The following is a 22,871-nucleotide window of genomic DNA, read 5'->3' as shown; positions in this document are numbered from 1 at the left end:
TTATCATATTGAACACTGTTCGATCCAGTTACCACTAGAGGACACCCACTTCCACTCTATCAGGTTTTTTTTTTTTCATTTTTTATTTATCCTATTCATTCCTTCTATAATGTTTTACAAATGTATCTTAATGACTTTTTCCTCAATCGTTCATGAATTCTGGATGATGTTAATAAAGCCTTTCATAGAGGTTATGCAATTTATAGCCAATGAAACACTAGAAAATTGTATATCCACTCTAGAATGTTCACTTTTTAAGAATGATTTTCCATGCTATATCAGGACCTTTTTTATTTTTAATTCTCTGATATTTCAAAGTTTTCCATTACCGTGCAATGCTTATAACCATTTAAAATGAGTGTTTATACATTTATAAATATGACCGGCTCGAATGCTGAAAACATTGCAAAGATTCACCATTAAATATCTTGGATGCATGAAATTCCAAATCCCCCTAGCATTTTAATTCACTTGCCTTAATATTGCTCTAATGCTGTTAGACAGTCATATGACAATGAAATGTCTAAAAGGGTCATTGTTTTGAATTTGTCCTTTCAGCTTGTATACAGTTCTTTGTCTGTAATAAAAGGTGTTTTGTGATGTGATGCAGAAGTGGAGATTAAGCGAGGATGCTTTTGTTGAGTGTAAATATGAAATCTGATTATAGCTGCTGGGAGGGGGAAGGGAGGGAGGCAGGGAGATGCTGAGGCAATAACTTTCCCTCTGATACCCTGCAAGGGCATGGAAGTACACTTTTCCTTTTGCTGCTTAGCAAGTCTGCATCGGACATCTGGGATTTCATGGGATGCTCTATATACGCAGCCAGTTCTGAGGCTCCTTCAGCGGAGGGGCCTGAGGCACAGAGACGCCCCCGTGGTCACAGCACCAGGACCTGTCGCACCCGTGACCGGTGAGGCCACAATGCATTTCTCCCAGTCTGCCTCAACAGTCTTGTGTTTTATAACGAATTGATTTGGTGACAAAATAGTATGTGGACTCTCTGTTAGCCTATTAATGCTGAACTTTAAGATTTTAAAAACACAACTGATCTCGTTGTAGTTTGTGTTCATCGTCAAACTGTGAATCTCCCCTTTAATTTCAGGCTGTACTTGTGTGTGCTTTGCTACTAGCAATACTCAAATTTTGTGCCTTTTCTTTTTGGATTTGATATGCTTTCTTGTGTAGCCTACATCTATTTTAACATTTAATTTACATAGTTATCTTTTTTTTTTTTTTTAAACCAAGGTAGAAATATTTTCAACAACCAGCCTTATTATTTTAAAAAATTGTATGCGTTTTCTTTGACAGTTACACGAAACATTTCATACAGCCTCTCGTGTTCAACTGTAAACACAAACCCGATCCATTTTCATACACGTCTGCATAGGACATGAACTATAGTTATAAGAATGTGTCAGCCATTGCCGAAAGTGGCTGGACTGGGAAAATAAAAGAATTAACGAGCAAATGGGTTTTATTCAGATGCTGCTACATGTCAGTCAGTCTGTATAATGTGTGTGTGTGTGCGAAAGTTCATAATCCGGCGAGAGTTCCCGAAGCTTCCTAATAACAGCACGAGTCTCTAATGCTGCTGACGCTACAGCCCTCATAAGACGCTCACTTTCACACCTATGACCCTTCAGAAACTCGGACTCACCGCTAATGATGGCTTTTTCTTTATACTGATACACCTCTATGGGACACGTCGAACGAGGGTTTGGATATTTCCTGTCCGTCAGGTACGTGTCAACTGGCGCTGTAGTGACGTCTGCTGTTATGAATTCAGATATTAATGCGCGCAGCACGTTTCTGGTAAAGATTGGCACTTTATTTGATCAGTGTGATTTAATTGTCGGTGTCGTTAAATTGACATTGGTTTACATTCATGAGTAAATTAGCAATTTTTATCTAATTCTAAAGTATGCGTCACGTACAAGCCGCTGTAAAAGAAATATCAAAACACTACGCGCATCTGTGACTGTTCACTAATTAAGTTAATTAATGTTAGTTATTTTAATTTGCCAAGTTGCTATGTTGCCTGGCAGTCGTTTGGCAAGTTTTATTATTCATAATAAAAAAATAATATGACATTTATATTTATTATTACATTCCCTATCATTTTATTAAGGATTTCGCTTGAGTAATGTGTTATTGATTTCACGACTGAACAGGCTATAACATTACTTTATTTAACTTTCACGTCACACCAACTTTAATTTAAGCAGATCTGTGCACACACACAAAAAGTAAATGTAGGTTAGCTTTTACTACACAATTAAAACCATACATATTTTCCTTTAGGATGTACCCAATACTGCAGAATATTTTTTTTATTCCGCAAGTCATTTTAACTAGTCAAGGCAATATCCACTCCATATAAACTTTATATAAAGCTTTATGTGTTTATTAATAGTAAGGGCAGTGGAGCAGGTCTGGGGAGACTGTAATGTAGGTCACTCACATGGAGAGTCCACCGAGTCCACTGAATTTTTTACAATAATGTCATCATTATGTGATGTGCATCAGAAATGAGAGTTCAGTGTTTTAAAAACTTACTACAATAACCAGTTTTTGCCAAAATCCCAGAAGTGATGGCATTAGCCATACTAAAAAAATAAGGTGACACTTCAATAAATGCAGTAACTTGTGTGTTTTGGCAAAACATATGATGACATGTTTGTAAGGGCAGGAACAGAAAAATGTTTTTCAAAGGTGTTCCAGCATTGTCAAAATGAAACAAAGAGCGGCTGTCCTCATTTCCCCACTGTTTAATTGTTTAACCCTGACTGTAACTAACAAAAAACACCACACAGGTGTCTTCCAACTCACTTGCATGTCCCCATTATACAATTTTGGATACAAAAAAATTGCATAATGTAGTGTGAATGGCTTGCAAAGTATCCATCAGAAAGCTCTCTTGTGTGTCAACTGCCTGGGGTGCAGTTACAGCCTGCAGATGTAGATGAGAATGGGCCCATTAGCCTCCTGCAGTACAGCTGCCTCTCTGTTATTGCTGTGAACCCCCCTGAGGGTGCTTTACACAAATACAGCCAACCTCCTGTCATTGCCCGCTGTAAACCATTAACATTAACAGATTATATCATATATATATTAGTTTCTGTGACTCTATCTTATGGTATGTACTATACATACTATATTATTCTAATTATAAAACCAAAATGCATTAATTTGAGTTTAAATTTAATATCTAGTATTATATTTTATTCAACTATTATTGTATATGTGCTTCAAGTTTGAATGATTGGCTGATTTTAATTACCAGATTAATTATTTAGACACAAAATTCCATTTTAAATGGTGCATCAGAGCAATTTATTTATTTATTTATTTATTGTGTGTGAAGCATGTGCTAATTTTGTAATAAGTGTTGTTGCCAGGTAGCAAAATATGGCATGTGTGCCTTTAAGAGAGGCTTCTGTGCTGTAGGCTAAAGTTGATTTGGCTAAATGGATTAGCAGTTAGTTATCCTGTGATGTTACAGCCTAAATATGCACTAACACTGAGAGAAAGAAGAGGGGCCCTGATTAAAGCCACAGCAGCACAAGCTGACCTGCTTCATTCTGAGGGTCAGAGAGATCTGAAAAACTAAATTAAAATGAAGAAAATATTAATAATATGTGTGATATGACCCCTTAAAGTAAAGGAAACATATTTTAGGTACCATTATCATGCACTAGCAATTTAATCCTCTCATCTATGTATTTTCCTTTGTATTTTTAAAAACATGGGAAGTTTGCAGACCTTGCACTTTGCCCTCCTCTAATTTCTGTCCTGTAGATGCATTTAGCACTATGCCAGCAGGATAACTGCTAGTTAAGCGATTTGCTGGTGCAGCATAACAGCTGTGTATTTGCGATGTAGCAATGTGTGTTAAGTCTCTGGGGTGCATTAAGCGGCGGATCAAATGGTGTGACCTTCAAAAACAGGAAACAGTCTGTCAGTGCACACACCGATGACTCGAACTCAAGCCTATTGTAGCTTCCCAATTAAATATAACAAGGGAGAGAATAGGCGCAAGCAGCATGCAGTATTAATGGTGACAGTAGTGCAGCAGTGGCCCATTTATAACACCTTTTTAATTGTACCCCAGAAATAGCAAATGCTCTTTTGCTGTGGGAAAAGACTCAATTTTTGTGTTTGCGTATTAGAAGTGTGTATGATATGTTGTTTTGTGTGTTTGTGCAGGCTTAAGACTATGACTGATCACCAGGATCAGGCTGAAGATGTAGGCCTCCTAACGCCTCATGATCAATCAGAACCCTCAAAGGATGATGACATGCATTTCAGGCAAGTTATGACTTGACTGGTAAAAGTAGACTCAACTTTGTATATTCTGGTTTTAAACTATTTTGAACTATTTTGTGGTTTATGCTATCTGACGGCATCTTGTCTTAGTGGGTAAAACTGTTGCCTCACAGCAAGAGGGTTCTTGGTTTGAGTCAGAAGGCCTTTCTCTGTGGAGTTCCCATGTTCTTCCTGCATTGGTGTGGGTTTTCCCCATAGTCATAGATGCTGAGATAGGCTACAGTTTCACTGTGACACTACTTAGTACAAGTGACAAGTGAAAATTGAAGTCACACACATTTTAAAAATAAAACATCACTTTACTGTTTCTTACAAAATCAGTTTTTGCTTTGCCTCCTGAACACTTAATAATGTAACCCGACTATGGGTTAGTATAGCACCTTCCCAACTGTGGGTTATTTTAACAAACATTTTAGAAATAAAAATGTAACATTTTAAAGTAACAATTTAATTAAAGTGTCTTATCATTTAATGCCGATTCTCATGGCGGTGTGTCGCTGAAATATAAGTCTGCTGTTCAGCGGGGGAACTGCAAGTCTCAGACCACCGCTTCGTGTTTCTCTCATAGCTGAAATGCCATCACTGACTCCATAACTTGCCATAAACAAACACTACAGGGTTTTGATAACATGTTTTAACACCCGAATTAATTAGAATCGTTATTATTCAGTATTAAAATGAATAAAATCAGTTTATTGTTATGCAAGGCAAAGTGTTTCCATCATGCAAAATGACTGTTGCTGATGCATTTAAGTAACTGACGCATTTAGCTGACTGACATCTCATCCCTGTATGTTGCATTGTTGTGTAAAATAAATTAAAGCACATTAAGGACTTTATAGAAGAAATAACACGTATACAAACCTTAACTTTTAAGTCCACCAAATCGGTGAAGATAATCTACTGAAGAGGATGAAAAGCCCACGCTCTTACTGTAACCCAACTGCTGGGTTGAAGTAAGCAATATATATATATATATATATATATATATATATATATATATATATATATATATATATATATATATATATATATATATGAAGAGTTTGGTTCCAAAATGCGATAAACGGCATTTAAAAAATAAATACAAAGTTTCCGCCAAAATCAGCATTGTATCTGGTCGGTATTGAAAAGTCAATTTTTAATTTGACACAAAATGTAATATTCACAGAGTTATTAGGCTATGTTTTCTCCCCCTTTTTCCAAACCATGACAAACCTTTCTCTGCAGAATGCGATATATCTGCTCAGCCAATCGTGGAGTACCATTACACTCATTCTAGACAGTGATGCTTTGAATACACCCTGCATCCTAGTTTTCCTCATCTACTTTGTACTTTGTGATCAACAATTAAGGGCTGCACAATAAATCGCATGTGATTGTAATGCGCATCTCATCAGTAAAACCGGTTTGTTATTAATAGTACCGGTAAATCTCCATCACTTGCTTTCAGGTGGAAATGATACAGATATATTTAATACACAGAGCCGTAGATCACTGATAAGCTACACTATATCGCGTTCATTAGATGAATCCCATTCGTTTATGAACGTGATATTGTGTAGCTTGTCAGTTTTAGTGTTTTTATTAATGCCATTTATGTTTTTGTTAATACAGATCATAGCATTAGTCAACTAAATGAATGTAACATGGCAAAAATGAACGCACCTTTGGAAGTTGAATGTAAGGGAAATGTCATTTTGGAATTTCTGTTGTCTAATGTGGTTTTGTTCATGTTCTTGTTCATGTTCATGATGAAATTTAATTTTATTGCTGTAATTAATTAATTTATAACATTAACAAGATGACCCGTTGAATTAATTTTGAAAGCTGATGATTGAATTTTTAGTTTAGTGCCTGTATGTAAGATTAGTATTGACCAATATCAGAGGCTGTCATATGTGGATCAACTTATGTATTATCATCAGTTTTAATATGAAAAATAACCTTCATATTGATTCAATTCATTTATTGCATACAATACAATTTCACAATAAATCTTTGAAAATCAAAATGGATTTTACTGCGTTTTTGAATATATATATATATATATATATATATATAATACTTCTGTCTTTCAGCTGTACATTTGACATTAATAAGGTACTAGTTACATTTTTGGTCACATTACTATGACTATATTAGTGATGGTAAAGTCATAAAGCTTGATGTTGAAGTTTTATGCAGTGACCAAAAACTGTGTTCTAATAATTGTTTTATTATGAAATCTTTCTCTAGGCAAAATTAATTTTTGTCTAGTTTTGATTTAAGCATAGGCCTTTTTAGAAAAGATAACAAACTCATCAAGATGGCCTGAAGGTTTCATTTTTGGGTCAACTAATCCTCTCATTTAAGAATTTTCATTGAATTTTTGAGAAATTTATTTTGGGACTGACTCAAACACTAATTAACATGATGACAGATTCCATTATATGTGTAGTGCACATGTTATATAAGCCTGTTCTGCGGCTGAATGTAATTGTAGGAATGTTTCCAGATGGGGTTTAGTTGAGCACTATATCATATGCTCACAGTCATCCATTCAGAGAGCTGACATCCACAGGGCAGAATGACTGAACAGCCCAGTGTGACAAAAGCTGTATTATGTTTCCTCTGTAAAAATCCAAGTTTGACAATCTTTGTGCCATTTTACTTGCTTCTAGATGAATTATTGACCTTACATTGCAACTGGGACATATTCTCTTTCTTGCTCTAGATGCATTTTGGCTGTTAATCAGCCTGCCTATGCAGAACCTCAGCGAAGGGCATACAGACACCCTGCCAGTCTGGTAACTCTCCACCTCCGCAGGCAGGGCAAGATGATCCCGCAACTGTGACATGCTGCAGTCACCATACGCCAGAGCCCAGCATAATAAGAATGTCTTGATAGCACAAAACACTATTTCTTTCTATTTATATTTAGCTGTTATTTTTTTTGCTTAACAAAGAGAAACATTTGAATTTATTGTATTTACTTTAATGCTGCTGAATGAATGTTTATTAATGAGACACTGTCTGTATATGCCATGATACCAGATACCAAAGCCAAGCCTATTAAAAAAAAAAATAATTCTGAAAATGTACTCACCTTCAGGCCATCCAAGATATAGATGAGTTTTTCATCAGAGCAGATTTGGAGAAAATTTGCATTACATTTGACTTGTACACTTGTTCACCAGTGGATCCTCAGGAGTGAATGGGTGCCATCAGAATGACTGGTCAAACAGCTGATAAAAACATCACAATAATCCACACCACTCCAGTCCATCAATGATCTTGTGAAGTGAAAAGCTGCAGGTTTGTAATCTAGTCGCTTACAAATGAAAACAGTTCAAAACCGTTCTAAACAAATATTTTGGTAAATTTTGATGTGATAGCACAACAGGTTATGGGCTTTTTTACTGGAGGAAATATTGTTATGTATTATGGACTCATATTTTGGCGAAAGGTGAAAGTTAAAACACCTTAATGATGGATTTGTTTATTACTAACATGCAGCTTTTCACTTTACAAGAAGATAATTGAAAGACTGGAGTTGTGTGGATTAATTGTGGATTATTGTGATGCTTTTATCAGCTGCATGAACTCTCATTCTGACGGCATCCATTCCCTGCAGAGGATCCATTGATCCATTTGAAACAAACTCATCTTTATCTTGGATGGAATGAGTATTTCCTTTTTTGGCAAACTGTTCCATTAAAATTATTATAATTATTATAATTTTTTTTTTTTAGATTTCTTTGCTTCAGTACTACTAGAGCTACAAAATGTGCTGGGATACTGAATATTTTTTCAGTATGAAAAATATGGCCCTGAATATGACAAGTTAGAGAGGACACTAATGTCCATGATGGTGACCATATACACTATAATATTATACAAAACAATTTATTTCTAAAAAGAAGTAATAACAAAACAACAAACCCCAGGAATTTGTTTACAATAAATATTTCATAAGCCTCCTTTCCTTGCAGGCTAACCTAATTAAATATTCAGGTGCAAGAGCCAATTGCCACTAACCCTAGAATGCCATTCTAAACATAGTCAACTCACAAACCACACAGGAAGCATTTTCTCACTTATACTTCTCACATATATGTGAAGCATATTTATACTTCCCAGTTTCACATACTACTGATATACTGCTGAGGATTTCTATTTGTTTTTATTACTTTAATTAAATCATGCAAATGTTCGCAACTCAGTTATCACTACATTGAGGGACTGTTCCTCTATTGAAATGGCGACAATAAGAATACAGAGTCATAATAGACTCTGATGTTCATCTTTATTGAATACAGCAGCATAGTGCAATGAAAACAGTAGTGGCCTGAGGGGATATGATATGATCTTTTCAGTAACACTGATGTGTGAAAAGAAACATGTTTTTGTTCACGGGTGTGGGTGTAGTGGTGTTCCCTGTTAGGATGAATGATGGTAAAAGAATAGCACATGCATTTGTCCTGTCAGCAGCAGTAAAGTGAGATGAAGATGTGCATTTGTGCCAGAGGACTCTATGCTGCACTCTTAGCTACGTGCCTGTGTTTCCACAGCTCTTTCTCTGAGGAGCTGTACAATATAGAGAGTTAGTGTCCAGAATGACTGATGAGTTTATAATCTCATTTCTGATAGCTTCTGATGTCGTTAATTATCATTATTTCCTTCTGGGCTCTCGTTGAAGTTTACTTTTTATCCAGTGTCACTTACAGGACGTTTCCTCTGCAGCAGAGTAGTTTTAAAGGTGAAGTACATCAGGTGTCCCACACTGTAAGCCATTGGACAGATACTGGTGATCCCGCTTGAAATCATGCCATTGTTTGAGCCAGAACATGACAAACCTGTAACCCTTATGTTACTCCAGCTTTTTACCACTGGGCAATGACAATAATTCAACGATTGTACCCAGTGTTCGAAATGAACATTTTAACTCAACAGACAATCTGACTACTAAATTTTTAAGTTGCTAGCAAAAACAAAATGATCAAAAATAAATAATATTATCAAAACCACAGTTTAGATTTGAATATAATTTTTTACTAAACCTAATTCTGGATGATTAAATGGCATTCAGTTTTAATACAGCGAATCATTGTTTGCAGGCACCATAAAAATTATATAAAATATAAAATAATATAAAATTCTCAGTGACTTTTTAAATAAAACAGCATTTATTTTGTCATAATGTCAAAATATAATTTACTCTAAAAATAACGATTAATAATAAGCACGTGATAAAATGATCAGCTGTTTCCTCACAAAACTAACATCCATTAAAAACGAAAAAGCCAAAACAATGGCCTTGTGTCCTGATTTTCACCCACATTTGGCAGGTGTTAATTTCAAGCCTTGCTTGTTCTACGTAACAGAAGTTTACATAACAGCTTATTCATCAAAAAAATCAATCTGTGCAAAAATCTATTCTGTTAGTCATGTGAATGTCTTAAGCTCTTTTTTGGAATCCTCATTTGTGTCAGAGTCATAAGCTTCATGTTATGGGACAGCCCTCTGCCTCAGGCCTGAGCATGAGCATATTTGGAGGCTGGGGATCATCAGCTTGTATGTATTTTCTGTCATGAGTTCACCCTGAGGTTAACAGGGCTGTTTTTGAGCTTAACAGAATAAATTCCACATTCAGGGTGGGGGATGGGGGCGGGGGTGACACAGTTCACTTTAAATGTTATTTTACCAAAACATTCTCATTGAAACTAATCATATTGGATATCCAGGCTCAGTTTTTTCAGATCTTCTATACATGTTTCTTTCTGTGTCACAGGGTGCATCTAATAGATGATGATCTGTCATATGAGGATGTCAAGAAATGCTACCGTGGTTCTGTAAGTATCAGATGACATACAGTTCAATATCATTTTGTAGTTCATGTCCAACCTGTAAACACATATACACGAAAAACAGTTTGACACTTAACCATATTTAAAAATTGCTGTATGTAAACTATAAAAATAAATGTATATATATAAAAAAAGCAATATTTTTAAGCATTTTAATCAGATGAAACATTTTCCCATGTTTCCACTTTCCAGGTTCTGTTTTTTGTAATATGTGAATTTATTCATGTAAAAAAATAAAAAAATAAAATTAAGAAAGGAGATCTGTATCTGTATCTGTTAATATTTATGTAAACTGGAGAAAGATGTGTTTTGCTTCCAGATGGTGTAGTTGCAGCATCTACCAGCAGGGACTAATGGGAACATGCTAACTAGCTAAACATTGACCTTGATTAAATGTTATCTCAAAAGTTTCTAGCCTGAGATCTGACAAACAAATCTTTTTTATACAAACACGATTCAAAAAAGTTGGGACACTGTACAAATTGTGAGTAAAAAAAGGAATGGAATAATTTACAAATCTCATAAACTTATATTTTATTCACAATAGAAAATAGATAACATATCAAATGTTGAAAGTGAGAAATTTTTAAATGTCATGACAAATATTGGCTCATTTTGGATTTCAAGAGAACTACACATTCCAAAAAAGTTGGGACAGGTAGCAATAAGAGGCTGGAAAAGTTAAATGTACATATAAGAAACAGCTGGAGGACCAATTTGCTACTTATTAGGTCAATTGGCAACATGATTGGGTATAAAAAGAGCCTCTCAGAGTGGCAGTATCTCTCAGAAGTCAAGATGGGCAGAGGATCACCAATTCCCCCAATGCTGCGGCGAAAAATAGTGGAGCAATATCAGAAAGGATTTCTCAGAGAAAAATTGCAAAGAGTTTGAAGTTATCATTATCTACATTGCATAATATAATCCAAAGATTCAGAGAATCTAGAACAATCTCTGCGTAAGGGTCAAGGCCGGAAAACCATACTGGATGCAAGTGATCTTCTGGCCCTTAGACTTCACTGCATCCCATACAGGAATGCTACTGTAATGGAAATCACAACATGGGCTCAGGAATACTTCCAGAAAACTTTGTCGGTGAACACAATCCACTGTGCCATTCACCGTTGCCGGCTAAGACTCTATAGGTCAAAAAAGAAGCCATATCTAAACATGATCTAGAAGCACAGGCGTTTTCTCTGGGCCAATGCTCATTTAAAATGGACTGTGGCAAAGTGGAAAACTGTTCTGTGGTCAGACGAAATCAAAATTTGAAGTTCTTTTTGGAAAACTGGGACGCCATGTCATCCGGACTAAAGAGGACAAGGACAACCCAAGTTGTTATCAGAGCTCAGTTCAGAAGCCTGCATCTCTGATGGTGTGGGGTTGCATGAGTGCGTGTGGCATGGGCAGCTTACACATCTGGAAAGACACCATCAATGCTGAAAGGTATATCCAAGTTCTAGAACAACATATGCTCTCATTCAGACGTCATCTCTTTCAGGGAAGGCCTTGCATTTTCCAACATGACAATGCCAGACCACATATTGCATCAATTACAACATCATGGCTGTGTAGAGAAAGGATCTGGGTACTGAAATGGCCAGCCTGCAGTCCAGATCTTTCACCCATAGAAAACATTAAGATCTAAGACAGTTGAGCAACTAGAAGCCTGTATTAGACAAGGATGGGACAACATTCCTATTCCTAAACTTGAGCAACTTGTCTCCTCAGTCCTCAGAGTTTGCAGACTGTTATAAAAAGAAGAGGGGATGCCACACAGTGGTAAACATGGCCTTGTCCCAACTTTTTTTGAGATGTGTTAAAGCCATGAAACTTAAAATCAACTTATTTTCCCCTTAAAATTATACATTTTCTCAGTTTAAACATGTGATATGTAATTTATGTTGTATTCTGAATAAAATATTGAAAGGTGAAACTTCCACATCATTGCATTCTGTTTTCTTTCACAATTTGTACAGTGTCACAACTTTTTTGGAATCGGGTTTGTACAACCAGTGCTGTTTTCTGAGAAATAAACATATCCGTCTTCAGCTATCATGAGGTGGAAAAGGCACCACATTTACAGCATTTGCTGTTCTGGTGGTTTTTAGTACTCCTGTGTCCTAGCAGAGTAACATTCAACCCATTAATCACTTAATATATTGGAGTATGTTTTAAAAGAAAATAATATTCCAGTCTTTGTGCTTGAAATTTTCAGGTTTAATTCAATGTGTGACTTGTTGGTTTTGTGTAATTATTTGTGTAAAATTCAAAGAAATTGCTGAGCAAATATTGTTTGTTTTTTCAGTGTAGGAACATGTTCCAGTAACATTTGGAACATGACGTCACACAGACAGGCATCTGAGATCAGTTTGATTTGAGAAAGGGAAAATGATTTAACAAGATTTTTTAAAAACCACTGCGTGGATGTTTATCACTATATGGTGGTTGTGTACACACACTGCCGACACACATTTCAGTTCAAACAACTTGTAAAAGTACATGTAGCATCTGATGACCCTTTTAAGTGTAAATATGTTTTGGGTCTCTGTACAAATGATTCTGGTGCCTGTCTTTGAGTTATCAGTTTGATTTCAGACTAGATTCTGTGACCACAGCTTTGCTACTCAGGAAGTTTAAATCAAAGATTAGCTCTGCACCTCCAGGCCTATAGCCTTGGTTATAGAATTAAGATATATTGCTTTTTATCACAGCTTACAAACAGACAAGCAGGGTTAAACAGTTGACTGGATCAGCTCATCTACATAATGAACATCCATCATCCTAATGATCTGTTGTGCATCGGTGTGCTCTGAAACGCTCTGAGCTGCAGGAAGCAAGAGTGAGAGAGTGCCAGTGAAGATAAATCTGCTAGAAACAAGCCCACAAGTTTTTCCATCAACGTGCAGTGGGTGTTTCTGCTCTGAGCCTGTGACGGGGCAGTGAAGAAAAAGAGAGAGAGAGAGAGAGATGCTTCTGAAGTAAGAAGAATCGCTGTGTTAGCTCACAGGAAGAGGACGAAGCTAAGTTGGCTCTTGTGTCCCGGGACAGTGGAGAGGAACGGGGTATCTGCGAGGCTGCCTCTCGATTGGTGTGGAGTGTTTGTGTCGTGTCAGCATGCTCAGCTTGGTGCAGAGCTCACATCCCTTACGAGAAAGAGCCAGGCTGCAGAAGAGCTGTGCGAAGCAGCTGATTTCTCTTTCCTCTGCTTCCTCACAGACCGTCAGCAAGTACAATGCGCAGTACCACAAGCTTTTCCAGAGCGTTCCCAAAGAAGAGCTCCTGATGAAAGGTACGTTTGATGTCATTCTACTTCCTCTGCAATCCTTTTGAAACTTGAAGAAACTTGCACCTTGTGAAATCATGAATTTTATCAAGTTTTTTACTGTAATAGTGCTTCTACATCTTGCAGTTGATTTAAAGTAGTTTGATTTATTTAAAAAAATGTCCATCATATACAGGGGCCAAGGCCTGAAAACACCAGCTAATAATATATTTACCATTAGTGAACTATTAATGATAATGCTATTTTAATGCACTTATATATATAAATATATGTAATACCTATATTTTATTTTCATCTGCTTGTGAAAATGCTTCTTATTGTACACAAAAGAATATATATAGTTGTTCACATGGTCAGTGTCCCTAATTTGCGTTTTTGATTGGTGACCTAAGATAATGCAAAATGTTAAATATTTTTCAGGTTTATGTCATAACTTCTGTGATTAAAATTACAAATTACTAAAACTTTTATTTCAAGAATTAAATTATTGGGATCCCTATTTTCAGTCATTTAGACCCAAATGAATTTAATGTTCATCTTGATGTTGGTAATATTATGCTGTTGCAATCTGTCCGACATTGATGTCAACATGCTTTTGGCTAGTTCAAGTGAAACAAGTCAGAATATGATGCTCTTCAGTCTCTTGTATAAGTGCACTTATGACTCGTCCTTTAGTTTACTCCTGTGCCCTGCTGCGAGACATCCTGCTGCAAGGCCGACTCTACATCTCTCGAAACTGGCTGTGTTTCTACGCCAACCTCTTTGGTAAAGACATCAAGGTGAGCATCATGTCTTTGCTGATGATAATAGCTGGAATAGACCTGACTTTAGAGTTCATTCCCAGGAAAATGGTGTCATTTGTGTTAGAAAATAGTGCAGTTTAAAAAAAATAATAATTAGAAAACTGATCATCAAATCAAATAATGTGTTCCCATAGTATCCAAAGTACTAAGGCCTGTACGGTATATAAATAGCTGAGAACATTGTGAAAGTATCAAATTAAGTGTACTTTCTAATAAGTCAGTTTACTGTATAGTTACAATATAGTAATTATATTTATACAACATATAATTGCAATATTGATTTCAAAACCCACAGAAAGTTTCATATTGTTAATACAAATATTATATAGATACTGTGATAGAAAAATACAAATATAATTAAAAAACTAGTTAACTTACTACATTTCTTTTTCAATCTGAAGTTTTGTGCCGGTTACACTCAAAATATTGTGGAGTTGAATGTCACAGGGTTGGAGATCAGTGTAAAAATGTCTGAACGACCCAGAAAACAACTCAAAACAGAGTGGTTCTTGTTTCTGGTTAATAAGGCTGTACAATTTTAGCATCATAACAAACTTGAAAGGAATACCCGTATAGTACGAACTAACAAATTCACAAGAAATTACAGCATAGAATGACTGGTGTTTTGTGTACTTTTGGCTGCACGCCATGATGTTGTTTTTTTTAATAGTTTTTTTTTATATATACTGAATTAAACATAATGTTATATCATTCCTTTGTGCCCCATTTTATTTAGTAATTAGATTTAGCTGGTCTGGTTTCCATCCTTGAGTGGAAAAAATGTCATGTGCAAGAATTCATAATTGAAGACGCTCTTTGAAACAAGGAACTCGTACTTTTTTTTTTCTGTCACTTTCTCCTTCCTCTCAGGTGGCCATTCCTGTTGCGTCCGTGCGGTTGGTGAAGAAACATAAGACAGCAGGTCTGGTTCCTAATGGCTTGGCTATCACCACAGACAGCAGTCAGAAGGTGCGTTTCCACTGGATTCCAGGTCATCGACCGGCAGATTGAAATACAAAGCTTAATCAGCATGTGCTGTGATGCTGCTGCAAAACAATGAAAATGCAAATGGATGCAACACTGAGACTTTAGGTCACTGTATGAATCTTTGTCTTAAGTCAGCATATCTCACACCTGTCAGCATTTATACCTTTTTGTTTAGTTGATTCTTGTCAGCAATGTAAAACTGGCTTAGAAAGGGAGCGCATTCAGTAGTCTGGCAATTGGCCAGTGCAAAGAATTGATCTGTGATCAGATGACATGGTATTTATGAGTTATTATTTGGAGATAGTGCTTTCACAGCTCATGAAACTTAATGGAAATCAGATTTTGTGTTTCAGATGTTTCTTCAAAAATGTATTGGTGATGAATAGAAATAGACTGAAATTTAAGTGGATTGCATCACTCAGAAACATTGTAATTACTGAAATCTCTACTGAGAAGTTGATTTCAGACTCTGGTATCTTGGCAAATCTGTCTTATTTGATATCTCTTCTGAAACTCTAGAAGAAGTAAAATAAATAAATACATTAAAAAAAGTACAATTTCCAGAGAACAGTGTTTATCTTTCTTCAATGTTTCTTCTAAAATTCCAATAAATGAAAATAGACACAAATAAAACATGTACTATAACATTAGTATACAACTATAAATATGGATTGCATAGTTCAGATAATTTGCTCTTGAAATTATTTGATGAGAAATGTTTGGATTCATTTTGAGGTCTTATGATTTCAGACTTGATTTCTTTTCCATTTAACCTCATTAATCTCTGGAGGACATTCATTGACTTCTCATGAGTAATTTTGCTTTACGCTGGGCACGTCAGTGAACGCAGCATCGTTTCTGTTAAATCCTAGATAGGCAGTTGTTATTGCAACCACTACTATGCATTCAAATTGGATAAAGAATTCTGAATTAACTAAATCATAAAGTTTGAATGGTGGCAATTTGTGAATACACTTGGATCTCTTTTACAAAACCTATATAGTTTATTCATACATGGCATCTTCCAAATAATGAATTAATTTGCATGAAGCCAACTGCTAATTTTCTAATGGAAGCAACATTTCCACTGATACCACTGCCCTTTGCAAACATGCTTTTCTAATATTTCTCATGTGAACATGCATGCAAAAGATGGGAACCTTTGAGAATTTGCAGGTTGCATTTGTTTTGTACTAATCCATAAAGCCTCTGCCCCACATGAGATCAGCTTTCATGCATTCAAAGTGTTCCCTAATGTGATCCTTTTCCTGGTAGTGAGATTATATGGGCTACATTGTTAAATTAAACCAAAGTGGTTTGTCTTCATACTGAAAAATCCAGCTAAATTCAATTTATGGTGGTAACTGTGTCTGTAGATTAGAAAAAAAAAGTTTCTTTAGATTATTAAAATGTTCTTCACACTAAGAAATGTTTGTTTTTTAAGAACTGTTCACTGAAAGCTTCTTTGGGGAATCCAATATGGTTCTTCTGTAGCTTCACTGTGAAAATGCCCTTTTGGGAACCTTTATCTTTGTGTAGTCCAAGCTGCTTTAGGTGGTTGACCAACCAGTTGACCAACCGAGAGTTGTGCTGAAATAAGGTTCCTAAGGTTCCTAACCACTTAAACTGGCTTTGAGCATCTAAAGACCAGCTCAGACTAGTTTGAAACCAACCACTTTTAAAAACACAGCTACCATCTATAGCTGGATTTTCCAGCAGGAATGTAATGGACATGCCACATCCACCATGCATTTGGTCTCTGTTTACATTTCTTAAATCTAATTTTGATCTGTTTGTGTGCTTTCCACCCACAGTACGTGTTTGTATCTCTGCTGTCCAGAGATAGCGTCTATGATGTGTTGAGACGCATCTGCACACATCTACAGGTGAGAGTTTAGACAGTACCTCTGGGCTATTATGTTGAGAACACATAAACAGTGTTAGGCTAATGGCAAGTGCAGGGTTGTCATGCTGCTGTCTGTCATTCAGGTCAATGGGAAGAAGATCCTAAGTCTCAAGCAGTACATGGAGGAACCCAACTCTTTATCTCTGGTAGGTTTGAGAGTCTAGAGCTCTGGCTCTAGAGAACCAAAACTCATGTAACTTTTTACATGTTAGAGTTTCAGTATGGGATATTAATGGCATACTAAGTACAACAGTTGTAATATGATGGGTTATGCAATTTTTGCAAACGGTATTCAGTGCAAAATGCTTCTTAACAACCTGCAAACTACAATTCAAGCAGCACTACAGAATGTGCTTTCATTTGGTGTAGGATGAGTTCCCTGTCCCTGAAGTTTTCCCAGTACCAGATGAGTTTCCTCCAGTGCTGAAGTGGAGGAGGAAGCCGTCAGTTGTGTCTGTGGCTTCTTCTCTTCCTGACTTACTGGGAAACTCCACTGGCATCCTGAATGCTGTAGATGCCCCCTTCCAAACAGACAAGCCTCTGGAGGGTGAGTGACTGATCATATATAGATATGTTTTGTAAATTATGCAATAGTTTTATGGCTTTCGAACCATTTTTTTATTAATTTTTTGTTAATTTCCTTGAAGTAACATGTAAATAGCATGTATATGAATATGATAATCACAGTATATCCTAGAAGCGACACCTTTTTTGAAAGAGGTAATGATGGGTTAAGAGTTATGAAATATTCAGTATTGCAAAGTTTTGCATGTTACACGTAAACAGTTTTTTTTTATGTGTACACCATACAGGGTTCCCACAGTCATGGAAAATATAAAACTGTGGAGAACTAAATATTTCCTCAGCCAGTTATTACTTGCTGTGAATGTTTGTTAAGTCAGACTGGTTTGCAAACTGCATGATTACAGTCTGTCTGTTGCTCCTGTATATGTCTTTAAATCTAGTCATTTGAAAGATGAATTTTGACCTCAGAAATCATTAAAAAGTAGTTTAAAATAAAATCTCTTGTAATTATAAAGAATTATAAAATATATTATTATATATTATTATTAAAAAATAAACAACTAGCTAGGTAATAGAAAAGTCTGACCTATTTGGTAATACTACTATATATATATATATATATATATATATATATATATATATATATATATATATATATATATATATATATATATATATATATATATATATATTTACAATAATGTGGTTAGAAATGACAAAAGCAATATCAACCTTTATGTCTATTATTACTTATTATGATATTTATGAGATAAGATTTTAAAGTTTTGCATTTATGAATTCTAAAACTGAATTTATTTATTTTTTTAAATAACTGGATAGCACTTAAAAAATAAACAGGCACTGCAATGAGATCATGGTATAAGAGTATAACATACTGCCAACCGATGAGAGAAAAAAATCCCCAGCCTTGCACATTATCAGGTCTTTTTTTTGTGCCGTGGTGCTGATGGTAAATCCAGGTGAAGTTCTGCAAACGCATTAGCCATGAGTAGATTAATTTCTCAGACCAGATTGGCAGTTAATGTCCTCATTTTATCAAATGTTTCCCGGATGGAATGAAACAAATGTCCATTAAATGATTTGATTCTGTCCGGGAGCAAGCTGACCACGTCACACGTCTGCTCATGTTGTGAGTGCTTGGTTCTCTCAGTGTGTGTGATATGAAGCAGGACCGGTCCTGTTAGCTCGGCCCTTTATGCTATACGGGATTAAGCCCAGAAGGAGATTTTAGAAAGTAGAAATAAATCATTACAAACAAGCCTCTGCTAAGACTTATCTGTGTATATTGTTTGTATAATGTTAAATGCCATCATATATATTATCATATATAATATAGATATTTTATTTCAACAAATATTCCATGCAGTCTCTCAGTTAATATGAGTTTATAAAATCTTTAAGGGGACTTAAATCATTGTGTCATGCATTTCCTCATCCTCTGATACTGTTCTGTCCAATTCAGATCAGAGTCTGGAAACCAAGAAGATCCTCCTGACAGAAACGATACCAGAACTTGGTCAGATGGAGTACCAGCTACTGAAATTCTTCATCTTGCTGTGAGTTTGGCTGGACATCCTTGCTATGTGTCAATGCTTGCTTTCCTACTTTCACATATATGCTGTCATAGAGACCTTTGTGTCATTTCAAGACGCCTGATTCAGTGGCTTATGTTATTTTCATGTACAAAAAAACACTTATATCACCTTTCATTTGAAGCACGTGTGATGTTCTCATTCAGGTATTAGGCAAGAATCAGACGTATGTACTCAGTATTAGACCGTTCTTACACGGACAGCCATCATCCCTCCGGGCTTAGTGCTAACATTTTATTTGGTAACATTCTGTAACGTAAGACGGCCATAGTACCACTGTGCGTAAATGTCGTAAAACATCACTGTCGTCAACTTCATACTGCCTATCCTAAACTCTACAGCACGGTAGTATTATGTCCAAAGTCTTCAATTCAAAGTCAAAACCAAAAAACATTTGTGTGCATTTAATCATACTTCAGTTAAAAGTCCGCTTTTTTCTAAGGTTTATAAATAGATCAAATCAAGAGGCAGGGGAGATTTTCTCATTGCTTGGATGCACAAGTTTGCATTTGCTTGCCAGTCCACCTGTTCCAGTAATCCGTCCCCATCGTCATGTGGCCTGATTTATGTTGTTTATGTCGTGCAGCAGGGATAAACTCATTGGACAAGTAAAATGCAATGCTTGTAAACTGGCTATCCAGATACGTGCACATGCCACCGCGTCTGCGGTTTGTTTTCAGAAAAATACTCTGCTCTGTGCAAAAGAGATGTTAGCAGAAGAAATGTTTTAAAACAACAATCTCAACAGAATAAGATATATTACTTATTGGAGAGAATAAAACAAATGCTCTTCAGTTGAGAACATCCAAATCTCAATCTCATGAGCAATATAAAATGTATATAGCTTCTCTATGTATTTAAACAACAAGTCCCACACAGACTTTATAGTCTGCATGTATGTAGCACTAGCAGAGACCATGGCCATGTGTGTTCTTTTTTATTTCCTAAATCATAAAGAAATTCACAACACTGCCATCTAGTGTCCAGCTGAACTGAGTCTCGTATATTTACAGTGCTCTGGTCTTCTATTTCCATTGTAAAAGCAAGCTGTTGATGTAGGTCTGACTTGTGTCCCATAGCATTATCCTGCTCATCCTGTCGTCGTGTTACCTGGCCTTCCGTGTCTGCAGCCTGGAGCAGCAGCTCTCTTTCCTCAGTAACAACCCTGCACTGACTCTCAGAGAGAGGTACTGTAAATGTAATTCCACACTGTCTTACGTCAGTCCCTCCGCTCATACAGATCATTTACCAGCGCTGTCTGTCTGCCCACACAGGTAACTACTGACGGTCACCACTGCACTTTACAGAGAAGTCGGTCCAGCGCTGGCGCTCTCTCTCTCTCTCTGTGGCCACCTTGCAACTATGCAAACAAACTCTCTTATGTATTAATGCAAAGTTCATCTCAGATTGTGTTAACAATGAGCCTGACTTAAGAACAGAAGACTGGAAGTGTTCTCACACAGTCATTCTGTGTTACTGGATCCAAGCAGAAAGGACCCGACTGTCCTACACAGAATATAGACTGCAAGTCCTGTTTATTACAGTGATGGAATATTATAGAAGGCTCTGTTTCCACCAACAAAAACTCTTCTTGTGGTCACTTGTCACCTAATAAGGACAAATGTATCAATCGCTCTACATCAAATCAGTTGAATGACTTTCCATAGGTTATAAATATCTTGAATATGTATAGCTCAGGATCTAATGCAGTACATTAAGATAAGATTATTTTATTTATTTATATGCAAGCCACTTGCCATGTTCTAGCTCTTCCAATAGGATTTAGAAGACAGCATCATGAAAATATCTAATATGTGTGATCAGGTCGTCATCAGTCTTACTGTGTGTTCACAGCTTGATCGGCTCGAGTCAGTGACCTGGGCAAAATGTTTATGGCATATTGAATGTTTACTCGAGTAAATTTTGAAGCTGTAGAATTCATGGACAATAAAATGTTATTTTAATTTTCATGTACTTTCCAGAGGTTCCCATTGTGCTATTGTTGTTTCCTAAAGCGTCCTGTACAGATGTTTCTGACATAGAAAACAATAGTTAAAAAAAAAAGTATTTATTTTCAATGGAATGGCTTTATTGAACCACTAAAAAATTGCATTATGTGTCATATCTGATACATAAGGCTTATATGGCTCTTACAGTAGTGAGAATATGGAGCTCGTACTGATGCAGAATGGAGAAAAATGGTACACAGTTTCTGATCTTTGTATGGCCAAAAAGATGAAATAGCTTGTAATGTAAATCAATGTGACCTTTATAACTCTATAGCTGAATACTACTAATAACATTTTCACTTTATATCTCCTAATCCTTTCTTATTATAATTATATTTAAATGCTTCTTTTTAATGTTCAAAGCTCTGAAGTTTTTATTTTGAAGGCAAAAGCTCTCAGATGGCACGGTTTCAGTTTTCTCGTTTACTTTCTTCACCTGAGATGCAACATTCAAAACACAGGGTGGTTTAAGAATTGTATAATAAAGATTGATGTAGGGATACTATTGCATTCAGTAATTATTATAAAATAACATTGCAATTGCAAAATTGTTAATGACCAGATGACTGTACATTTTCCTGATTAACACTTGCTACTTAAACATGTAAAAAGCTGATCATAAATAATAAGAATCATAAGTATAGGTCCTTCTCAAAAAATTAGAATATTTTGAAAAAGTTCATTATTTTCCATAATGTAATGATAAAAATTTAACTTTCATATATTTTAGATTCATTGCACACCAATTGAAATATTTCAGGTCTTTTATTGTTTTAATACGGATGATTTTGGCATACAGCTCATGAAAACCCAAAATTCCTATCTCAAAAAATTAGCATATCATGAAAAGGTTCTCTAAACGAGCTATTAACCTAATCATCTGAATCAACTAATTAACTCTAAACACCTGCAAAAGATTCCTGAGACTTTTAAAAACTCCCAGCCTGGTTCATTACTCAAAACCGCAATCATGGGTAAGACTGCTGACCAGAAGGCCATCATTGACACCCTCAAGCGAGAGGGTAAGTTTCTGAACGAATAGGCTGTTCCCAGAGTGCTTTATCAAGGCACCTCAGTGGGAAGTCTGTGGGAAGGAAAAAGTGTGGCAAAAAATGCTGCACAACGAGAAGAGGTGACCGGACCCTGAGGAAGATTGTGGAGAAGGACCAATTCCAGACCTTGGGGGACCTGCGGAAGCAGTGGACTGAGTCTGGAGTAGAAACATCCAGAGCCACCGTGCACAGGCGTGTGCAGGAAATGGGCAACAGAGAAGCAGCACTGGACTGTTGATCAGTGGTCCAAAGTACTTTTTTTGGATGAAAGCAAATTTTGCATGTAATTCGGAAATCAAGGTGCCAGAGTCTGGAGGAAGACTGGGGAGAAGGAAATGCCAAAATGTCTGAAGTCCAGTGTCAAGTACCCACAGTCAGTGATGGTCTGGGGTGCCATGTCACCTGCTGGTGTTGGTCCACTGTGATTTATCAAGGGCAGGGTCAATGCAGCTAGCTATCAGGAGATTTTTGAGCACTTCATGCTTCCATCTGCTGAAAAGCTTTATGGAGATGAA

The 22,871-nt window shown here is 36.2% G+C and overlaps 1 protein-coding gene across 2 annotated transcripts; it reads left to right on the top strand.

Annotated features, from left to right (window-relative positions):
• Positions 1-659: 659 nt before the first annotated feature.
• On the top strand, positions 660-21,803 carry LOC113051802 (GRAM domain-containing protein 2A). 2 transcript variants are annotated; one of them, XM_026215897.1, is made up of 12 exons: positions 660-910; positions 4,207-4,308; positions 10,100-10,160; positions 13,395-13,467; positions 14,137-14,240; positions 15,135-15,233; positions 17,066-17,137; positions 17,241-17,303; positions 17,527-17,704; positions 19,166-19,259; positions 20,375-20,482; positions 20,570-21,803. In XM_026215897.1, the coding sequence occupies exons 1-12, from the start codon at positions 801-803 to the stop codon at positions 20,571-20,573; spliced, it is 1,068 nt and encodes a 355-aa protein (XP_026071682.1). In that variant the 5' UTR covers positions 660-800; the 3' UTR covers positions 20,574-21,803. The 2 variants fall into 2 exon arrangements, with proteins under 2 accessions (XP_026071682.1, XP_026071683.1); XM_026215898.1 differs by lacking the exon at positions 660-910 and adding an exon at positions 1,352-1,739 and having other exon boundaries at positions 20,570-21,802.
• The last annotated feature ends 1,068 nt before the right edge of the window (positions 21,804-22,871 follow it).

This window comes from Carassius auratus, chromosome 32 (assembly GCF_003368295.1).
Source record: "Carassius auratus strain Wakin chromosome 32, ASM336829v1, whole genome shotgun sequence".
NCBI classification, from domain to species: Eukaryota; Metazoa; Chordata; class Actinopteri; order Cypriniformes; family Cyprinidae; genus Carassius; species Carassius auratus.
This window is presented reverse-complemented; position numbering and strand designations above follow the sequence as displayed.